Here is a 23,336-nt window from a genome sequence, read left to right as displayed (position 1 = left end):
GCTTGGCACAGGAAGTGCAAAGTTAAGAAGTGTAATTAAATGTAATTAAAATGTAATTAAAATGGAGTTGCCCTTTTAAAAATGTATTTGAAGATAAATAAAAAGATGGCTCATTATGAGGAAGACACGGGGAAACAACAGCTTGGGACAATAGCAGTTGAGAAAAGATGTGAAATCTTACCAGGATCTAAGTCTGTCATAGGCCCTATCCAAACAGTATAAAATTTGTTTGATAAAAGAATTTTGAGGGGCCGGTGTTGTGATGCAGCACCAGCAACCCATATGGGCTTCTCCATTTCCAATCCAGCTCCCTGCTAATGCGCCTAGGAAGGCAGTGGAGGATGGCCCAAGTCCTTGGGCTCATGCATCCATGTTGGAGACCTGGAAGAAGCTCCTGGCTTTTTACCTGCCCAGCTCTGGCCACTGCAGCCATCTGGGGAGTGAACCAGCAGATGGGAGACCTCTCTCTCTCTGTCTCTGCCTCTCTCAGTAACTCTGTCTTTCAAATAAATGAATCTTTTAAAAAAAGAAAAAAAGAATTTTGAGTAATCAAGCACAAAGCTCTAGGTAGATTGAGAGAGAGATGGGTCAGAAAACGGATTTTCGGCCCGGCGCCGCAGCTCAACAGGCTAATCCTCCACCTTGCGGCGCCGGCACACTGGGTTCTAGTTCCGGTCGGGGTGCCGGATTCCGTCCCAGTTGCCCCTCTTCCAGGCCAGCTCTCTGCTGTGGCCAGGGAGTGCAGTGGAGGATGGTCCAAGTGCTTGGGCCCTGCACCCGCATGGGAGACCAGGAGAAGCACCTGGCTCCTGCCATTGGATCAGCGCGGTGCGCCGGCCGCAGCGCGCCAGCCGTGACGGCCATTGGAGGGTGAACCAACGGCAAAAAGGAAGACCTTTCTCTCTGTCTCTCTCTCTCACTGTCCACTCTGCCTGTTAAAAAAATAAAAAATAAATAAAAAAGAAAAAAAAGAAAAATAGAAAAAGAAAACGGATTTTCTTATTTTTGTGTACATTTCTTATTAAGACATTGTTAATGTACGTCCCCTTCAGTTGATTAATGTAAATAGATAAATGACCTGAAAACTTGTATTTCAGATTTTTTAAAAAGTTCGTTTGTATTTGAAATAGTAAATAAGTTTTAATATGAATACCTATATTTCATGCTGTATTTTTATTTGCTAAATTTGGCAACTTTTGCTGTGTATTGCACGTGGTAGGTGCTCAATATTTGTTTAGTGAAATAATCTATATTGGGTTCTGATAATAATTCTATGAAGTAGACAGCCATTTTTACTAGTTTTACAGGTAGAAAAGAGCTGAGTTCTTGGATTTTCCCCAAAATCATATTATTAGTAAAATTTTATGAACATGCATACTAAATGAATTTTTATTTCTGATTGCCAACCAAAACTAGTGCTTCTTTGTATAGGTTTTTCTAAAGGTGTATTCTAAAGGATGATTATTTTTCTTGTCATGACTCTGGAATCTCCCTATTTTATATCTACATATTTCTGTCTATACATACATACACACATACATATTTTTATTTCTTATCAACTACTAATCTTCAAACTATTTTATGGGAAACAAATAAAATTATTTTAATGATTTAATTAAAAGAATTACAGAGAGGGAGATTGAGATACTGATCCTTATCTTCCATCTGCTGGTTCACTCCCCAAATGGCTTCAGTGGCCAGGATAGGACCAGGCCAGAGCCAGAGCCAGAGCCAGGAGCCTCCAGCCTCCTCCAGGCCAGGTCTCCCACATGGGTGGCAATGGCCCAAACACTTGGACCATTCTCCACTGTTTTCCCGGGGCATTATTAGCAGAGAGCTTGACCAGAATGGAAATAGTCAGCACCTGAACCAACACCCACTACACTGCAATGTAGGTCCCAGAATTTTTCTTAATTGTAACTTAAGGAAACTAAATGATGAAACCTTTGAATCCTTTCCTTTCTTATACAGCAGAGGGAGACAAAATAGCAAAAAATCTGAGTTACTGAGGCTTATTTAACTATGGCATTAAGAGGGAAATAATTTGCTTTTATTTTATTTTATTATTATTTTTTTTTTTTTGACAGGCAGAGTGGACAGTGAGAGAGAGAGAGAAAGGTCTTCCTTTTTTGCCGTTGGTTCACCCTCCAATGGCCGCCGCGGTAGCGCGCTGCGGCCGGCGCACCGCGCCGATCCGATGGCAGGAGCCAGGTGCTTCTCCTGGTTTCCCATGGGGTGCAGGGCCCAAAGACTTGGGCCATCCTCCACTGCACTCCCTGGCCACAGCAGAGAGCTGGCCTGGAAGAGGGGCAACCGGGACAGGATCAGTGCCCCGATTGGGACTAGAACCCGGTGTGCCGGCGCCTCAAGGCGGAGGATTAGCCTAGTGAGCCGCGGCGCCGGCCATAATTTGCTTTTAATATATTCAGATGTCTTGAATGTGTTTCACATATTCATGTCTTGAATCTGAGTGGATTTAGAGAAGGATGTATTTTGCTTAGGAGATTTACTTAAAATTAGAGTTTCCATAAAATCTATTTAGAGGACTGTTTCTTTACTTTTTAAAAATATTTATTTATTTATTTACATATTTGGAAGATAGTATGCCAGTGGGAGTAGGGCGAGATCTTCCAAATGCCTGTAATACCTGAAGTGGGCCAGGCTGAAGCCAGGAGCCGGGAACTCTGTTGTGGTCTCCCATGTGGTTGGCAGGGTTCTTCCAAATAGTTGGGTCATCCTCTGCTGCCTCCCAGGTACATTACCAGGAAACTGGATCTGAAGCCGAGGCAGGACTTGATGCCAGGCACTTCAGTATGGTGTGTGGGCATCCTGAGTGGTACCATAATTGACTGTACTGCAACACCTGTCCATTTCTTTGCTTTTCAGAGTCCTAGTTTCTTTTCTACCTTCAAGATTAAATGAATATTACGTATTACTATATAGCCATTAGTTGAGTAGTATTAATTTGAGTGAAACATAATTTGCCCTAAAAATATGAAAATGTGTGACCCTTAAATTAATGAAAATAGCATCTCTTAACTAAATATTGCATAATGTAGTATGTTTTTCCAAGTCAAAATTCTTACTTTTAAAATAACTGATAGCTGCTTCTACCTTTTATTGAATACCAAGTTTTAGTTTCAGCCTGATTGTCCTTTATTTTTTTTTTTTAAAGATTGATTGATTGATTTGAAAGGCAGAGTTGAACACATATGGAGGGAGAGACAGATATTCCATCCTCTGAATCTTCTTTTTACTCTCCTAATGCCTACAACAGCTGGAGCTGGGCTGAGTTGAAGCTAGGGGCCAGGAATTTCTTCCTTGTCTCACACGTGGGTGCAGAGGCTCTATCACTTGGACCATCCTCCTCTGCCTTCCCAGGCACGTTAGCAGAGAGCTGAATCAGAAGTGGTTCAGCCAGACCATGAACCCTTGCCCATATAGGATGCTAGTATCATAGGCAGCACTTTGACCTGCTATGTCATGACACTGGCCCCAGTCTTTTTTTTTTTTTAAACTAAGAAACACCACTTTTGTTTCATCTTCATTTTATGACAGTATTCCATTTGCACAGTCTCAGGATTATGACTTCAATGGCAGCTACATAGTAAAGATTAATATTACAGCTTTTAAGAATGAGAATTGTTGGTCTGTTAGAGTAAATTTATCCTTGTAGAAATGTTCTTGCATTCCTATTTTTAATCAAAATGATTTTTTTGTGTTAACACAATATAAAACATGAAAGCCTAGAATCATGGCAAACAAAAATGTGTCTTTGCTTGCAAACAGGCTAACTCTCTTTACCCACTAAGATTTGTGAAGTTTTAGAATGAATTATTTTTCTTATTCGTAGAAGAAATGTATGTATAGAAGAATCCCAGTAATGTAATAGAGCTGGGGTGTCAGGGGATGATGCTACTGCATATCTAAACATGTAGATGTGAGAGTTTTTTGATTGTTAGGTTTTGCTTTTTGATGGCAGTGATGGTGAAAATAGTTTTTTAAGTTGCTAATTGCACAAATTGTACATCTTGGAATACATTGTTGCTTTTTCTTGTGTTATGTTTATCATATACTTTTTCAGTTTTTAAGATTTACTTTTTTGAAAGGCAGAGTGACACAGAAAGATGGAGCAAAAGAGGTCTTCTGTCCATTGCTACATTCTCAAATGGCTAAAATGGCCAGGGGCCCAGAACTCCATCCTCACCTCCCATGTGGATGGCAGGGGCTCCAAGTACGTGGGTCATCTTCTCATGCTTTTCCAGGGATTTTAGCAGGGAGCTGGATCTGAAGTGGAGCAGCTGGAATTCAAACCAGCACTCCAGTATTGGATACTTACTTCCCGTACCTTATATCCTATTTGTAGCTATCTTTTTTACTTAGCTGTTCATTATATATTTTTTCCTGTCCTTAAATATTTTATTGAAAATATTTCATTGGGTGTATGTTCTGTATTTATTTGAAAGACAGTGACAGGAAAGTGTTGGAGGGGAGAGAGATTGATTTATTGTTTTCATCTGCTGGTTCACTCCTCAAATGCCTGCAACAGCTGGGGCTAAGCCAGTCTGAAACCAGGAGACAGGAACTCCATCTGAGTGTCCCACCCATGTGGGTAACATGGACTCAAGCACTTGAACAGGTTCCCAGGTGTTGTTACTTAGGTGCTGAGTCAGAAGCAAAGTAGCCGGTACTCAAACCATCATTCTAGTACAGGATGTGAGTATCTCAAGTGGTGGCTTAATTTGCTGTGCCATAATACATAATGTAGTAGAGTTTTCCCATGTTATTGTATTTTTTTTATTTTTTATTTTTTTGACAGGCAGAGTGGATAGTGAGAGAGACAGAGACAGAGAGAAAGGTCTTCCTTTTTGCCATTGGCCGCTGCGGACGGCGCATCTCGCTGATCCGAAGCCAGGAGCCAGGTGCTTCTCCTGGTCTCCCATGCGGGTGCAGGGCCCAAGCACTTGGGCCATCCTCTACTGCCTTCCCGGGCCATAGCAGAGAGCTGGCCTGGAAGAGGGGCAACCGGGATAGAATCCAGCGCCCCAACCGGGACTAGAACCTGGTGTGCCGGCGCCGCAAGGCGGAAGATTAGCCTGTTAAGCCATGGTGCCGGCCCCATGTTACTGTATTTTAAGATTTTTTTTTTCTTTTGAAAAGAGAGTGACAGAAGAAGAGACAGACAGATTCCCATCTGCTTGTTCCTTCCCCCCAGATAGCCCAAACGCTTGAGGCTAATTATGCTGAAACCAGGAGGATGAACTCCCATCAGGGTCTTCCACATGGGTGGCAGGGACCCAAGTACTTGGGCCATCTTCTACAGCTTTCCCTGGCCCATTAGCAAAGAGCTGGATTGGAAGTGCAACAGCCAGTTCTTGAACTGGCACTCTGATGTGGAATGCTGGCATTGCAGGTGTAGCTTAACCTCCTGTACCATAACGCCAGCCCATCCCATGTTGTTTTGACCTGTGGGAAACTACAGTAATGAATTGTTAGAACTATGTAACATGCCAGGCATTGTACTGTATATTATTAGCTCATGTGATTCTCATAAATTGCTGCATGGTATAGGTATTTTTATACCCAGGTTATAGGTAGAAAAAAACCCACAGATGTTAAAAGTGGCTTTTCAGCTGACTATAATGATATTGGAAATACTGATATATATTGTTACTTGCCAGACATGATGCTATGTTCTTCTTACACATGGTGTCTTTTAGTCCTTGTAAGAACTGTAAATGAATTAAGCTTTATTATTCCTGCTTTATAGGAGAAACAAAGATTCACTGAGATTGAATTACTTGCTTGTGGTCATACAGCTAAGTCCAACAAATGGCACATATCTGTGACTCTTCCTAATTACACAACTGATGACTTGTCTTGTTCTCCTGCTTATTTTTAAGGAAATATGTAAAAATTCTAACTGAAAAAGGTATTTCCAGCAAGGTAGTCCATCTGTTGGCTCTCTTATCTGATGTTAAAATAAGGAGAGTAGCCGCCTGTTGTAGGATGTTTCTATTAAGTGAGATATTAATATGTGAAGCACCTAGCATGCAGGACATTTCATAAGTGCTCAACAAATATTATTATTGTTATTTTATCCTAATTAGGTTTTTATACAGGCTATACAAGCAGTAAATACGTATCTGAACATATTATAGAAAATTTGAAAAAGTATAGAGCTGAAAAAATAACTCAGACTCATCATTGATAACTTTCTGACATACTGCCTTCTGGATAGCTAGGTATTTTCCAATACATAGATCTGTCACTATGTATGACATTTATTGGAAGTTTCTTTGTGCAGGCTTTGCAAACCTTTTTCCTGCCAACGGCCATATGGATATTTATAATATTAAACAAAATTATTACCTTAAAAAATTAGCCTATTGTAGCTTTGCTGAATTTTGAGTCTTGCCTGCTGGTATCTTTGCAAAGGGCCATACCAAATGATTTTGTGGGCCACGTATGGCCCCAGGCTGGATATTTCCCACCCGTGGTTTATGGCATCTCTGTAAATCTGAAATTCATTTCAGTGAAAAAATTAATAAATTCTCTGTTATGCAGGACGTGGTAGTGTGTGCAATGTTGAAAACTGATCATCCAGCAAGAAGAGATTTTTACTCGAATCCTGTGAATACTGCCTTGGGATATTATGGCGTCTTGAAAAGCCCTCCTGGTGATATTAGAGCAATATTCAAGGAAACTACCAAAGTTTTCAGTTAACTTTTTAAAAAAAAAAAAAAGATTTATTTATTTGTTTGAAAGGCAGATTTACAGAGAGGCAGAGAGAGAGGTCTTCCATCCACTGGTTCACTCCCCAAATGGTCGCAACAGCCAAAGCTGCACTGATCCGAAGCCAGGAGCTTCTTTTGGTTCTCCCACATGAGTGCGGGGACTCAAGGACTTGGGCCATCTTCATTAACAGAGAGCTGGCTCGGAAGTGGAGCAGCCAGGGCTAGAACTGGTGCCCATATGGGATGCTGGCACGGCTGGTGGTGGCTTTACCCACTACACAGTGCTGGCCCCTTCAGTTAACTTTTGAAGTTTTTTTTTTTTTTGTCTATTTTATTTTTTTAGGTTTATTTTATTTATTTGAAAGGCTGAGTTAAAAAGAGGTACAGACAGACAGGTCTTCCATCTGCTGGTTCACTCCCCCAAATGGCTGCAACAACTGGGGATGGGCCAGGCCGGAGCCAAGAGTTTCTTCTGGGTTTCTCATATGGGTACAGTGGCCCAAGCACTTGGAACACCCTCTGCTGCTTTCCCAGGCCATAACAGAGAGCTGGATCAGAAGAGGAGCAGCTGGGACTCAAACCAGTGCCCATATCGGATTCCTCACCTGCTGTGCCACAGTGCCAGCCCCTAAGGTTTTTTCTTTTTTAACTTCAGTGAAAATGGAATGACTTTTTAATGATTATAATAAGACTCTGAAGTTGGATTTGAGGTAATTCTAGAAAGATCTGCCAGAATCATCAAGACTGAACACTTTCATTTTTAAAAGTATGTATAAGCATCAAAAGTAAGGTAGAAACAAAAGCAAATTCATAGAAAATTAGTCCTGGACCAAGTATAATTTCAAGGTCAGGACAGCTTGTTTCATTTAAAACAGGCTGTTCCAAATAAGAGCTTTGACTGTAGCTTTATAAAGGCCTCTTTTCTGGTACAGCACAATTACTTTGGTTATAGTGGCTTCCCTTAGATGTGAGTACTAGTCTCTGTTTCTCTTGATGTGAAACAGGGAACTTTATAAAGCATGCATAGTGCAAGAACATGAAGTGTGAATATAAGACACTGTGGCTGAGTTTAGTGTCATGATATGTACACTGTGTATCCTCATTTGCAGATGCATTGGGAATTAGAGGAGCAATATGAATTTTAAATTCTAAGATGATCTTAATGGCCCTTTTACTACTGTGTCATTGCCATATACTGAATTTCTGTCTCCTTTTGGTAAAGATCCCAGCCATGACAACCAAAAATAACACTATTTTTTATCAATATTTTCACTGAATAATGTGAATGAAAAAATATTAATTGTTCATTTTAGAGGATTTGAGAAATTCTTACACTAAAAAATATAAAATTCTAATTCAATTTTAAATTCTTTGCATAATGTTTGTTATTGTGTTTAATGTTTGCACTGAAAATGCTGATTTTTGCAAGGCAAAAATGGAGATGAAAGCATTATTTGTAAGCAAGACAAAAAGTAGGTCTAAGTGCTATGTGTTAGAGGTAAGGGTACATTCTAGGGGATCAGTTTTGATTAGAAGCTAAAAGATGCTGGGGTGGGCATTTTGTGCAAAGGTTAAGTCATCCTTTGGGATGCCATATCCTATGTGAGTGCCTGGTTTAGGAATCTCCAGTCCTCAACTTCCAGCTTCCTGCTAATGTACATCTTAGAAGACAGCAGATTTTGGCTTGGGTCCCTGACACCTGTGTGGAAGACCTAGATTGAGTTCCAGGCTCCTGGCTTCAGCCTGGCCCAGCCCCAGCCTTTTGGGTGCCTTTGGGGAATGAATTAGCAGATGAAAGATCTCTGTCTCTTTGCCTTTCAAATAAAGTGAAAATAAAGTTTTAAAAATAAAAATGTTATTAGAGTGGTGTTAACTTTTCATTTAAGTAAACTTAAGAAAGCACTCAGACACTCTTTGTAGTCTATCTTCTTATCTCTTTTTCTGTCTGTATTTTTCATGGGTTTTCCGTCATACCTCAGAGCTCTGTGTTTTAGTCATTTCCTTCTGCTACCCATGTGGGAGGTCTGAAAGAAACACCTGGCTTTCGGCTTTGGCCTGGCCAGTTCTTGCCATTGCTGCCATTTAGGAGATGAGCCAGCAGATGGAAGATGTCTTTTTCTGTCTCTCCCTCTCTGTGTAACTGTTGACTTCATATAAAATATAAATCTTCAAAAAAAAAATTACTTCTAGATGATGTATATCTGAAGATGTATATGAAACAAATATTGTGTTTAGGTCAGCGCTGCGGCTCACTAGGCTAATCCTCCATCTGCGGCGCCGGCACCCCGGGTTCTAGTCCCGGTTGGGGCTCTGGATTCTGTCCCGGTTGCTCCTCTTCCAGTCCAGCTCTCTGCTGTGGCCCGGGAGTGCAGTGGAGGATAGCCCAAGTGTTTGGGCCCTGCACCCACATGGGAGGCCAGGAGAAGCACCTGGCTCCTGGCTTCGGATTGGCGCAGTGTGCCAGCTGCAGCGCGCCAGCTGCAGCAGCCATTTGGGCGTGAACCAACGGAAAAAGGAAGATCTTTCTCTCTCTCTCTAACTCTGCCTGTCAAGGAAAAAAAAAATTGTGTTTAGACCCGTGTCCCATGTCCAGAATAATCCCATTGTATATATGCAAACATTCCAAAATTCAAAAATACTGAAAAATCTGAAACACTACTTGTCCCAAGCATTTCAGGTAAGAGATACTTGATGCAATTTTTGAAAGAAAATAATTATTGAAAAAGAGTACATTTGTGCTGTTTTACACAGTTGAATAAATTTCTCCACTAAAAAACAGGTTAATGCATATGTGAATACAGTAATTATTTTGGAATAGCATTTTTCTTGGTGTCATTATTGACATTTTGTGCTGTTGTGAAGGCTTGTGCTATACGGGGTGATGTTCAGTGGCACCCGTGGTCTGAACTCCATAGATGGCAGTGCAGCGCTTCCCTTTACACCAGTTGTGACAACAGTGTTTCCAGACATTGCCAGATGTTCCCTGGGTGCCAGAATTATCCCTGATTGAGAGAGCTGCTTTAGAAAGTAGGCTCTGGGGGAGACAAAACTAAAAAAAAAAATAAATTTCTAGACTCTTCATTGTAGCTAATATAAAATGTATGTTGTGTATTAAAGGGTGACTTAAGTATAGAAATGTTTTATAGTTCTTCAAATTTTTTTTTCTTTTTTTTTTTTTTTTGACAGGCAGAGTGGATAGTGAGAGACAGAGACAGAGAGAAAGGTCTTCCTTTTTGCCATTGGTTCACCCTCCAATGGCTGCTGCGGCTGGCGCATTGCGCCGATCCGAAGCCAGGAGCCAGGTGCTTCTCCTGGTCTCCCATGCAGGTGTAGGGCCCAAGCACTTGGGCCATCCTCCACTGCACTCCCGGGCCACAGCAGAGAGCTGGCCTGGAAGAGGGGCCACTGGGATAGAATCTGGCGCCCCGACCGGGACTAGAACCCGGTGTGCCGGTGCCGCAAGGCAGAGGATTAGCCTGTTAAGCCACGGCGCTGGCCTATAGTTCTTCAAATTTACTCTTGTATAATTTAAAGAAACTCAAAGGCACTATCTTACAAAAATTTTGCGCGATTTAATTTTAAGTTCTATATATTTTACGTTGAATAATGGATTTCTTTTTTTTGTTTGTTTGTTTGTTTCTTCCAGATTGAAATTAAAATGAAAAAGCCAGAGGCTGTGAGATGGGAAAAGCTAGAGGGACAAGGAGATATGCCTAAACCAAAACAGTTCATAACAGGTTTGTTTTCTGGCCTTTAATGAGCTTTAAACTTACACTATACTATATTTTGTAGTTGAAATTGAATAGTAAGGAGCATTCTTTCTACTTTCTTTATGTTCCCGTGATAAGGTTGCTTTGTAATGAATACAAAATAAATAGCCTTTCTTATAAAGGTTCTAACTTCTTAAATTCTTAAGAATAGGAATGAATGGCAGCAAAATCCCAAAGGGAGCTGGGACTTATTATTCACTATGTCAGTTTTATGACATTAGTTGAAGGTTATTTTTGTGTGTTAGCCTTTCCTGTTGGGCTTTTAAATTAATTTACTCTGCTGATATATTTCCTATTCCTTTCTGTTCCTTCTTTTGATATTGCGACTATAATTTCTTGGAATTTCAGAGCTTCACAGAATAAAGTATCTGGCCCATTTCACTGTATTGCTAATTTAGAAATGGACACAAACAGGTAATGGAGTGACTAAGAAAAGCCTAGAAGAGTAGAAAACTAGGATTGATAATTGAACCCTTCAGGGGCTTGGCAACTTCGCGTCAAGGTCAGTTCTAAGAAATAAGCACATAAGCATTTGTTTAGTGGAATGACTGATCGACAGGATACTCTTAGAACTCCAACATACCATTGCACATTACAGTTACAGTTTCTTTAGTGAATGGAGAGAAATTTCTTTTTGGTTTACTACAGTTAATGCTAATTTGATGACTGAAAGAAGCTAATATTGTGTCTCAGCTACTCTTGGATTTTGACTGCTTTCTTCTATAACAGAAGACACTTTTGCTTATGACACCTTTTAGAAAACAGTGAATTATTCAACAGATCATTTATGTTTAGTTATTTAGAAATAATTTTAGATTCAAAGAAGTTGTAAAAATAGGAGACTTCTCATGTACCCTTCACTTGATTTGCCTGATGATAATATGTTAACTGGGCTGTAATATAATTAGGAAAGCTAGAAAATTGATAGTAACAGATAATTTTTAATAATATATATTTTAAAAAGTAATAGACATAAAACTTGTGCATATTGATGGGGTACCATGTGATACTCCATTATATGTATACATGTGTAATGTCCAGTCAAGCTAAATATATTTATCCTTTCAAGCATTAACATTTGTAATGAAAACATCCAAATGATTGTCTTGATTGATTGTTTTTTTTAACAGAGAAACATACAGTAAAATAACATTATCTATCTTTACCTTACTGTGTGATAGAACCATAGTACTTCTTGGACCGGTCTAACTGTAACCTAGTACCCACCCATTAATCTTTCCCAGCTCTCTCTCCTCTCCCTCTCCAGTCTCTGGTAACTGTGATTGCTTTTTTTTTTTTTTTTTACTCTATATAGTTAACGTCATGTGATATTCATCTTTCTCTGTTTGGCTTATTTCACTTAATGTAATTACCTTCAGTGCCATCCTTGCTGTTGCAAATGATAGGGTTTTACCTTTTTTATGGCTAAGTAATACTCTGCCATGTATTTATGTATCACATTTTCTTTAACCAGTCATCAGTTAATGGACATTTATGTTGTTTCTGTTTTGGAGTTCTTGTGAATACTGCTGCCAAAGACATGGGAGTACACATGTCCCTCAATAAATGATGGATTGTATTTCCCTTGGATATATACCCAGGAGTGGGATTGATAAGTCATATCATATGGTAGTTCTATTTCTAGTGTTTTGAGAAAGCCTCACACAATTTTCCACAATGGCTGTGCTCTAACTAGGACCTCCAGTGCGGTGTTGAATAAAAGTGAAGAAGGTGGGCCCACATCCTTGTCTTTCAGATTTTAAGAAGGAAAGCCTTCAGTTTATTCTCCATTCAATATGATGTTTGCTGTTGGGTTGTTATCTATATATGTGGCCTTTATTATGTAGAGGTATGTTCCTTCTGTACATAATTGGATTAGAGTTTTATCATGAAGTGATGTTGAAATTTATCAGATGCCTGTTGTGCATCAATTGAAATGATCTTGTGATTTTGCTCATTTTGATGATGTGGTGTATGTGGTGTATCACTATTACTGATTTGCCTGTTGAACCATCTCTTGCATTCTTGGAATGACTCTCACTTCATCATGATGATTGATCTTTTTAACATACTGTTGGAGTTGATTTGCTAGTATTTTGTTGAAGATCTTCACATCTGTTCATTAAGGATATTAGTGTGTGGCTTTTGTTGTTGTTCTTTGTTTGGGTTTGATAGCGAGTTAATGCTGGCCCCTTAGAATGAATTTGAAAGAATTCCTTCCTCGTCTATTTTAAAAAATAATTTAAATGTTTGGTAGAGTTAAGCAGCAAAGCTATCTGGTATTGAGCTTTTATTTGACGAGTTTTTTTTTTTTTTTTAAGATTTTATTTATTTATTTGAAAGTCAGAGTTAGAGGAGAGGGAGGGAGAGAGAAAGGGAGAGGGGAGAGAGAGGGAGGAAGCAAGGGAGAGAGGGAGGTCTTCCATCTGCTGGTTCACTCCCCAATTGGCTGCAGCAGCCAGAGCTGCGCCGATCCGAAGCCAGGAGCCAGAAGCTTCCTCCGGGTCTCCCACACAGGTACAGGGGCCCAAGGATTTGGGCTGTCTTCTACTGCTTTCCCAGGCCATAGCAGAGAGCTGGGTAGAAAGTGGAGCAGCTGGGACTCCAACCGGTGCCCACATGGGATGCCAGCACTTCAGGCCAGGGCGTTAACCTGCTGTGCCACAGTGCTGGCCCCATGATGGGAGATTTTTTATTACTGATACAATCTTGCTACTTACTGCAATGTTTAGGAATTCTGTGTCTGGATTTGATATGTGTCCAAGAATTTGTCCATTTCTTCTAGGTTATTAAATTTGCTGCCTTGGAATTGTTTGTAGAAGTCTCTTAACCATCTTTTGTTTTTCTGTGGTGTCAATGGTAATGTTTCCTTTTTATCTCTAAATTGGTGTATTTTTTTTTAAGAGTTATTTATTTATTTGAGAGGCAGAGTTAACAGACAGAGGGAGAGACAGAGAGGTCTTCCTTCTGCTAGTTCACTCCTCAGATGGCTGCAGTGGCCAGAGCCAAGCCTGAGTTAAGCTGATCTGAAGCCAGGTGTGGGGGGACCCCAAGCACTTGGGCCATCTTCTGCTTTCCCAGGCCATAGCAGAGAGCTGGTTAGGAAGTGGAGCAGCCGAGACTCGAAACAGCGCCCATATGGGATGCTGGCACTACAGGCGGTGGCTTTATCTGCTATACCATGGTGCTGGCTGTGTGAATCTCTCCCACAGTTTGAATTTTTGCTGTTACATTTAACTTTGCATATTTCCTATCTCAGCATTTTGGTGTATTAATTTTTGACTTATTAAGTCTTCACAGTAAAGATAAATTGTTTACATACCATGTTTACTGTATTAGAACATTTTGAATTTGCTGGTATAGTTACTATTACCAGTGATTTTTCTACCTTCTGATTTTTTTTTTTTATATTAATGTCCCTTCCTTTTGGTATGAAGAATTCTCTTTTAACATTTCTTATAACATAGTTTTGGTAGTGATAAATTCTCTCAGCTTTTGTTGTCTGGGAGTGTCTTTCTCTCTCCCTCATATCTGCAGGATGGCTTTGCTGGATATAGTATTCCTAGGTGGCAATTTTTTTTTCCTTCAGTACTTTAAAAATCTCATCCCTTTTCTCCCTGGCCTGTGAGAAGTGTACAGTCAGGCAATTGGGGATCCCTTTATGTGCTGTTGCTTCTTTACTCTTGCAGTTTGGACAATCCTCTGTTGATTGTTAACCTTGGAGCTGCATGTCTTAGGGTAGGTTTACTTTGGTTGGATCTATTTGGTGACCTTTGACCTTCTTGTACCTTGATAATTGTATCTTTCTCTAGGTTTGGAAAGTTTATCGCTCTCTCTCTCTCTTTTTTTTTTTTTTTTTGGACAGGCAGAGTTAGAGAGAAAGGTCTTCCTTCCGTTCCTCACCCCCCAAATGACTGCTATTGCTGGCGCGCTGCGCTGATCCGAAGCCAGCAGCCAGGCGCTTCCTTCTGGTCTCCCATGCAGGTGCAGGGCGCAAGCACTTGGGCCATCCTCCACTGCCTTCCTGGGCCACAGTAGAGAGCTGGACTGGAAGAAGAGCAACTGGGACAGAATCTGGTGCCACAACCGGGACTAGAACCCGGTGTGCCTGCACTGCAGGCGGAGGATTAGCCTAGTGAGCTGCAGCGCCGGCCAAGTTTATCTCTTTCAATATGCTTTGTACCCCTTTGGCATTCTTGTGTGTTCTCTTGGATTTTGTTGAGTTTTCTTAAAACAGCTGTTTTGACATCTTCATCTGAGCATTTGGAGAATTTAATTCCTAGGTGGTTGGTGTCTGACACCTTATTTTGCTGTTAAGGAGAATCATGGCTCCCTGAAAATTCCTGATGCCCATTGGAGTGCGACATTGTCTGTATTGAAGGATACGTTTTAGGTTTTAGTAGTCTGGCTTTTTCTAAGTAGTCTGTTCCACTGCCAAGGTGGGTTCACTACTCTAGGTTGCACCTGTTAGCCATTGATGATACTGGCTGGGTTAGAAGACTGGTTAGCCAAGACCACAGAACTCCACTGGGTACTGAAACAGGGCCAGAGACTCTATCTGTAGTTATTGCCTGGGGACAGAGGCCATTATAATCTGCTCAGTGGTGGGTTTTATCAGCTTGTCACTGAGTTCCAAAATAGTCAAGTGATTTCTTGGTGTCTGCCCAAGGTTTTAGGAGGAGTGGAATATAACTATTCAGACAGGCCTTAGGTGGGCACCCGTGGTTCTTAGAGTCACCAGATACCATGCAATCCTAAGGAGGGTACACACCAGCAAGGAGAGGCTGATGGTGCTACACACCGAAACAGGTGCAGGTCTTTGTCCAATAATGGAGCAAATACATAGATTCCATCTACAAGCACTGGCCTGGGGTTGGAAACCATTAGAATCTGTCCAGCTTTGGTCTTTACCAGTGCAACACTGATTTCTAAGACACAATACCTTGGTCTTTGACTATCTGCTCAAGGCTGGAGGAGGAGATAAAGGCAGCCCTGCCCAGATCGGCCCCTGGCTGGTCACACCTGTGTCCTATAGTCCTGAGCCCCACAGAGTCTGGGGTTACCGTCTTGGCCCACCAAAGACTGGCAGTGGCACATGCCAAAATGAGTCCCACCTACTGGAGTGCAGGTGTCTGCCTTATGCCAGGCTAGTCTGAAGGCTCTGTCTGTGAACACAGAAGGGGAACAAGGGCTTTTGGCTTTCTCAGATGCCAGGTCTCAAGCATAGCAGATCAAGCTTCAGGTCCCAGTGTGTGAGCCCAGGATCTCTCTTTGGACCCCATGGGGCTGGAGTTTTGCTTTATGCAGGTAGTTGGTGCAAGAGTGGCAGGGCTGTGGCATCTGGCTGTGGCAGTTCCCAATATTCATTCTACTAGTATGGGCCTGGATATAGGGGCAGCTGGCCTCAGTCTGAATGAATATTTTTGCAGGGGGCCTGACACTGGGATTCAATTTGCTCTCTCTCTCCCAAACCAGAGGTGTCAACAGGCTGAACTCCTTGGAGTTGGGGGAGGGGTACAGCGGACAACTCTTTACTTGCTTTCTTCAGAAACTTAAAATTATAACATGCTGGACGGCGCCGTGGCTTAACAGGCTAATCCTCCGCCTTGCGGTGCCGGCACACCAGGTTCTAGTCCCTGTTGGGGCGCCGGATTCTATCCCGGTTGCCCCTCTTCCAGGCCAGCTCTCTGCTGTGGCCCGGGAGTGCAGTGGAGGATGGCCCAAGTGCTTGGGCCCTGCACCCACAGGGGAGACCAGGAGAAGCACCTGGCTCCTGGCTTTGGATCAGCGTGATGAGCCGACCACAGCGGCCATTGGAGGGTGAACCAACAGCAAAAAGGAAGACCTTTCTCTCTGTCTCTCTCTCACTCACTATCCATTCTGCCTGTCAAAAAAAAAAAAAAAAAAAAAGAATTATAACGTGCTGGAGTGCTGTGACCTCTCACCTGTCTTTGATAGTTCCTGTGAAGGCAAGTTGGTGGTGTGTATATACCTAGTCACATCAGTGTGTCTGCAGGAGGTGGACCCTTTTACTCAGCCAACATCTTGGCTCTTTAGCTCTAGATAATTTTTAAGGAGTGAAATAGTTCCAGATGGTATTTTAGGTATTTAATTATCATTTTTGCTTTATACTTTATTTGAAAGGCTAGTAAAGATGTTACATGCTTCTTTTAGGACTAACTCCCAGAGATTCTCAGGCTTAGGTTTATATATAACTCAAAGCATTTTTTTTTTTTTTTTAAGACAGGCAGAGTGGATAGTGAGAGACCGAGACAGAGAGAAAGGTCTTCCTTTTTGCCGTTGGTTCACCCTCCAATGGCCGCCGCGGCTGGCGCACTGCGGCCGGCGCACCGCGCCGATCCGATGGCAGGAGCCAGGTGCTTTATCCTGGTCTCCCATGGGGTGCAGGGCCCAAGCACTTGGGCCATCCTCCACTGCACTCCCTGGCCACAGCAGAGAGCTGGCCTGGAAGAGGGGCAACCGGGACAGAATCCGGTGCCCCGACCGGGAACTCAAAGCATTTTTTAAAAAGTCACTTAATGTAATATTTCATTCAGTCCCAACTACAACTTTATAAAGCAAGCAGTCAAATAGTATTCCTTTTATTTTACTAGCCCGGAAAACATAAGCAGCTTGCTCAAGATCACCCCAACAGTTTTCATTGTCTAGGACTAAAATCTAGGTTTTCAGAGTCAAAGTCTGATTCTTCTAGAATACTGCTTCTTGAGTCATTTCTAATAAGGGACCAGTCTCTGCTTAGGTGAGTACGTTTGCAACTATTTAGCAATCTTTGAAGTTTGTGAATGAGCAAGGAAGCTACTTCACTCACCTCTGAGTAGTCAGCCACCATGGGCACAGGGTCTTCACCATTTTGTTACAGTTTTTTTTTAAAGCAAGCATCTTAGATTTTTAAGATGCTATTGCTCCTGTCCTGTTATATTTTAGTAAGGAATTAATATGCTTGTCAGGTTTCTTGGGTACTGCAAGCTGGAGACTGTAGATAAGGGCAAATCACTTAACCTATCTGGGCTGGCTTTCTTATCTGTAAAATGGAGATTAAAACCTCTATTCCCATCATTTCTATAAGTCAGTGTTAGGATTAATTAAATCCATGTTTCCCAGGCTCTTAACATATTTTGGCATGCAGGGTTTTTTGTTTTGTTTGTTTGTTTGTTTTTTTGGCTACTACTTAAAATGTACAAAGATGGAATTTCTATTAGAGAAATAGTGATAGGATTTTCAAAACAATATACTGAATAAAATTGGGCAGTGTTGGATTGTTTTATGTTGCTTTAATGAAGAATGGATAGGGAGAAAGTTGGGTTACAGGTAGAGAGGAAGGATGAAGGAACAGAATAGTGTTTTAGAACTTTCTAATGTAGTTTGAAGAAAGAAAGTTTATAGAGGGGCAGTTTAGGAGGAGGAATATATTTGTACTGATGGAAATTAAGAGTCTGGTGTTTTATTTAAAGCTCTGTAGCTGTATTGTCCAATACAGTAATTGCCAAATGAACCTGTTGTGTACCTGTAGCTATATTGAAGCATGCTGTAAGTATAAAGTATATACAAGAATTTGAAGATTTGGCCGGCGCCGTGGCTCAATAGGCTAATCCTCCGCCTTGCGGCGCCGGCACACCAGGTTCTACTCCCGGTCAGGGCACCGATCCTGTCCCGGTTGCCCCTCTTCCAGGCCAGCTCTCTGCTGTGGCCAGGGAGTGCAGTGGAGGATGGCCCAAGTGCTTGGGCTCTGCACCCCATGGGAGACCAGGAGAAGCACCTGGCTCCTGCCATCGGAACAGCGCAGTGTGCCGGCCGCAGCGCGCTACCGCGGCGGCCATTGGAGGGTGAACCAACGGCAAAAGGAAGACCTTTCTCTCTGTCTCTCTCTCACTGTCCACTCTGCCTGTCAAAAATTTAAAAAAAAAAAAATTAAAAAAAAAATAAAAAATTTGAAGATTTAGTGTGACAAAAATAATATAAAAAATCTCAAGATTTTTCTGTTGATTTCATGATGATAACTTTTTTAAAATCAAAAATATATTTATTTGAAACCAGAGTTAGAGAGGGAGAGTCGGAGAGATCTTCATCTGCTGGTTTACTCTGCAAATGACTAGAACTGCTAGGGATGGGCCAGGATGAAGCCAGGAACCAGGAAACTCTGTCCTAGTCTTCCACATGGGTAGCAGGGACCCAAGGACTTGGGCTATCTTCTGCTGCCTCCCAGGCACATCAGCTGGGAGCTGGATTGGAAGTGGTACAGCTGGGACTCCAACTGGCACCCATATGGGATGCTAGTGTCACAGGAGGTGGCTTAACTTGTACCACAATGTTGGCCCTGAAGTACTATTTTTTTTAAGATTTCTTTATTTATTTGAGAGGTAGAGTTAGGGAAAAAGAGCTAGGTCTTCCATCCACTGGTTCTCCCTAAATGGCTGCAACATCTGGAGTCCGAAATCAGGAACCAGGAGCTTCTTCCAGTTCTCCCATGTGGGTGCAGGGGCCCAGGCACTTGGGCCATCTTCCCCTGCCTTCCCAGGCCATTAGCAGGGAGCTGGATTGGAAGAAGAGCAGGTAGAACACGAACCATTGCCCATAACGGATGCCAGCACCCCAGGCGGAGGCTTAATAAACCTACTATGCCACAGTACTGGCCCCTAGAATTACTAATTTTGATGTATTGCATTAAATAAGAAACATTAATGCATTTCACTTAATTCTTAATTTCTAAGCATCTAAAATTTTCTACATTGTATGTGGCCTACATTTTTGGCCACTGTTAAGTTTTCATGAGACAGTGAACAGAGCTGCGGTTAATAGGAGTTACTTTTTAATTATTTGTATGCAAAATTTATGTGTGGTGTGGGCATTGAGCCTCTGGATCATCAAGTGTAATATTTTCAGCATTCAGAAATTCCTTATTGTTGTCTCCTTGAAGTAATCTTAACAACTATATTTTTATATGGGAAAATGATGGAGTCTTAATTTGACTGTTGAATGGCATCAGTGATAATATTTTTAGTTTTATTTCTAATCTGAAGGGTATGTAAGTATCTCAGAAAAAGCCACATATTTAACATTAAAATATTATATATAAGAAAGAAACAGCTTTTTAAAAGAATAAGGCTTGAGGCTGGCGCTGTGGTGTAGCGGGTAAAGTCACCACCTGCGGTGTGGCATCCCATATGGGCACTGGTTCAAGTCCCGGCTGCTCCACTTCTAATCTAGCTCTCTGCTATGGTGTGGGAAAACAGTAGAAGATGGCTTAAGTCTTTAGGCCACTGTACCTGTGTGGGAGACCTGGAGGAAGCTCCTGGCTCTTGGCTTCGGATCACCCCAGCTCCGGCCATTGTGGCCATCTGGGGAGTGAACCATCGGATGGAAGACCTCTGTCTCTCTACCTCTGCTTCTCTGTAACTCTGCCTTTCAAATAAATAAATAAATCTTTAAAAAAAAAAGAGAGAGAGAGAGAGACTTGTTAGTATTGTTTGTACTGGGGCCAGTGCTGTGGCATAGAGGGTTAAGCCTCCTCGTGCTGTGCTGGCATCCCATGTGGGCATCATTTTGAGTTCCGGCAGTTCCACTTCCAATCCAGCTCCCTACTAATGTGCCTGGCGAAGCAGCAGAAGATGGCCCAAGTGCTTGAGTCCCTGCATCCATGTGGGTGATCTGGAAGAAGGTCCTGGCTCCTGGCTCTTGCCTGGCCCAATGCCGGCCATTGCAGCCATTTGGGGAAATAGACCAGCCAGATGGAAGATCTCTCTCTCTCTTTCTCTTTCCTTCTCTCTCCATATCTATGCCTTTCAAATAAATAAATCCTTTTTTAAAAAAGAATTATCATTGTAACTTTTCTGTAAGTTCAAAATTTCCCATATCCTTTCCTAGTTTTTCCTATTATTAACATGAAAAATGCTTTTAATATAATTTTGTATAGTGTGCCAAAAGTTTACACTTATTGAGTTACTTTACTCAAAAGAAATTCCCAGATTTTGCATTATGCTGACTGATTCAGTGTGTAGAGTATAAATCTGGTTATTGATCTATATATCAAAAAGACATTTATTGCAAACATGAAATTCAGAGCCCTAAACTATTTCTGAGATACTGTGTATACCATGAACACAAAGTTTACATACCTAATTTGACATAATCAAAAACATGTTGATTAATCACTTCTGCCTTTTTTACTTTGTAGATGTAAAGAACCTATATCCATCATCATCTCATTATACAAGAAATTGGGATAAATTGGTTGGCGAGATCAAAGAAGAAGAAAAGAATGAGAAGTTGGAGGGAGATGCAGCTTTAAATAAATTATTTCAGCAGATTTATTCAGATGGTTCTGATGAAGTGAAACGTGCCATGAACAAATCATTTGTAAGAACATAACCCTTTTTTTTTTCTTTATATGTTACAGGAGTAAATGTTAGGCATTTTAAAGGAAAGGCTGAGGTATTTGAGACCAAATTCGTGTATTTTAGCTGGGATCCTTTTTAAATCAGCTTTGTCTGAACATTCTTTTTGCTCTAAACTTTGAGTAATTGTTGAGGAAGTTGAAAACTTGTGAAAGAGATGGAAGACAAGTAGTTTAATTTCAAATGTTTTTTTCTCAATGGGTTAGAGCTTGGAAAGCCAAGAAATACCAGTGTAAGCAGTAAATGAATAAGAGTTTTCTTAGATTTATCATAGTAGCTCAATGAGCTTCATTCCATTACCTTCTAGAATCATTTGGTCTGAATGTTGGAGATGAAGAATTTAGTAAGGAAGCTAGTAGAAGATGAACATTGCCGGCACCGTGGCTCAACAGGCTAATCCTCCGCCTTGCGGCGCTGGCACACTGGGTTCTAGTCCTGGTCGGGGTGCTGGATTCTGTCCCGGTTGCCCCTCTTCCAGGCCAGCTCTCTGCTGTGGCCCGGGAGTGTAGTGGAGGATGGCCCAAGTGCTTGGGCCCTGCACCCCATGGGAGACCAGGATAAGCACCTGGCTTCTGCCTTTGGATCAGCGCAGTGCGCAGGCAGCAGCGTGCCGGCCGCGGCGGCCATTGGAAGGTGAACCAACGGCAAAGGAAGACCTTTCTCTCTGTCTCTCTCTCTGTCCACTCTGCCTGTCAAAAAAAAAGAAGATGAACATTAACTCATAAGATTCATAAGTTATTGGCCGGCGCCGTGGCTCAACAGGCTAATCCTCCGCCTTGCGGCGCCGGCACACCGGGTTCTAGTCCCGGTCGGGGCACCGATCCTGTCCCGGTTGCCCCTCTTCCAGGCCAGCTCTCTGCTGTGGCCAGGGAGTGCAGTGGAGGATAGCCCAAGTGTTTGGGCTCTGCACCCCATGGGAGACCAGGAGAAGCACCTGGCTCCTGCCATCGGAACAGCGCGGTGCGCCGGCCGCAGCGCGCTACCGCGGCAGCCATTGGAGGGTGAACCAACGGCAAAAAGGAAGACCTTTCTCTCTGTCTCTCTCTCTCACTGTCCACTCTGCCTGTCAAAAATAAAAAAAAAAATAAATAAATAAAAAAAAAAAAAAAAAAAAGATTCATAAGTTATTTAAAAAATTTATGCTTTTTGCCAGAGCAGCTTGAATTAGGCCTCAAGTTCAGAGATTTCTATGGATAATTTATTATTGTAGAACTATGTGGATTTTTGTTTTGAAGTTGTAATTATTTGCCTTTTACTAGTAACTCTAGAAATGTCACTCTTTGAAGTCATTCAAACTTAAAGTGGAAATTTAAATTTAACATTTAATAATTTAGTAGTAAATGTGTTTGATTGAGGCTCAGGTTTTACGTATGTGAATATATGGTTTCTGGCTTTATTTTGAGGTTGCTGTTAGAAATATTATGGTGAGAGAGAAATTGTCTTGACCCTTTATGCAGTTTCCTCCACTGGAAACAGCTTACAAAAACTACGGTGTATTATCACAACCACGAAGCTGATGGTTCAGATACAGAACATTTCCATGGATTTCAAGGATCCCTCTTGTTGCTGTTCTATAACCATTACTTCTCTCCTACCCCTCCTTTGTCCCTGGCAACCATTAACTTAGCAGATATTTGTCAGATACGTAGTTTGCAAGTATGTTCTGTCTCAGTCTGTAGTTTTCAATTTCTTAATAGTGTCTTTCATAGAGTCAGAGTATTTAATTTTTATTAAGTCCAATTTATCAGTTTTTCTTGGATCATTCTTTTGATGTTAAAACCATGAATGTCTTCCCTATTCTAGTTCTTAAAGATTTTATCTCCCTCCCCCCCTTACAACTTATTTTTTTAAATACAAGTTGTAAGGGCAAGCAGGTTAAGTGGCAGTTTGGAATTTTCACGTTTCTCATTGGAGTGCCTGGGATCAGTCCCACCTCCGCTTCCAGTCCAGCTTCCTACTAATGCACCCTGGAGGCAGCAGGTGATGGATTAAGTACTTTGGTCCCTGGCACTCATATGGGAGACCAGATGGAGTTCTGACTGCCGGCTTCATCCTAGCCTAACCCTGACCTGTTGCAGGCATTTGAGAAATGAACCAGTGGATGGAAGATCTTTCTCTCTCTCTCTCTCTCTTTCTGCCTTTCAAATACGTAAGTTTAAAAAAGTTCTGTAGTTTGTTTAAATTGAACTGTCCCTTACGTATATTCTATTGTTTCAATACCTTTTGTTGAAAAGGCTATTTTTTTCATTGCTTTCATACCTTTCTCAAAAATCATTTGAACATATTCGTGTGAATCTGTTTCTGAGTTCTCCATTCTTTTTTATTGATCTACGTGTGTATTCCTTTATTTATTTATTTATTTGAAAGTTAGAGTTACACAGCGAGAGGAGAGACAGAGAGGTCCTCCATCCGATGGC

General features: G+C 41.6%; 1 protein-coding gene across 2 annotated transcripts in view; it reads left to right on the top strand.

Annotated features, from left to right (window-relative positions):
- The window catches only part of SUGT1 (SGT1 homolog, MIS12 kinetochore complex assembly cochaperone), a 55,518-nt gene that overhangs the window by 20,888 nt on the left and 11,294 nt on the right, over positions 1 to 23,336 (top strand). For both annotated transcript variants that reach the window (XM_062194099.1, XM_062194100.1), the window contains exons 11-12: positions 10,384 to 10,474; positions 20,700 to 20,881. In XM_062194099.1, coding sequence (XP_062050083.1) covers positions 10,384 to 10,474; positions 20,700 to 20,881 — 273 coding nt within the window. The remainder of the gene's footprint in view (positions 1 to 10,383; positions 10,475 to 20,699; positions 20,882 to 23,336) is intronic.

Source organism: Lepus europaeus, chromosome 6 (assembly GCF_033115175.1).
Source record: "Lepus europaeus isolate LE1 chromosome 6, mLepTim1.pri, whole genome shotgun sequence".
Classification (NCBI taxonomy): domain Eukaryota; kingdom Metazoa; phylum Chordata; class Mammalia; order Lagomorpha; family Leporidae; genus Lepus; species Lepus europaeus.
The sequence above is the reverse complement of the archived record's forward strand: the minus strand, read 5'-3'. Positions and strand labels throughout refer to the sequence as shown.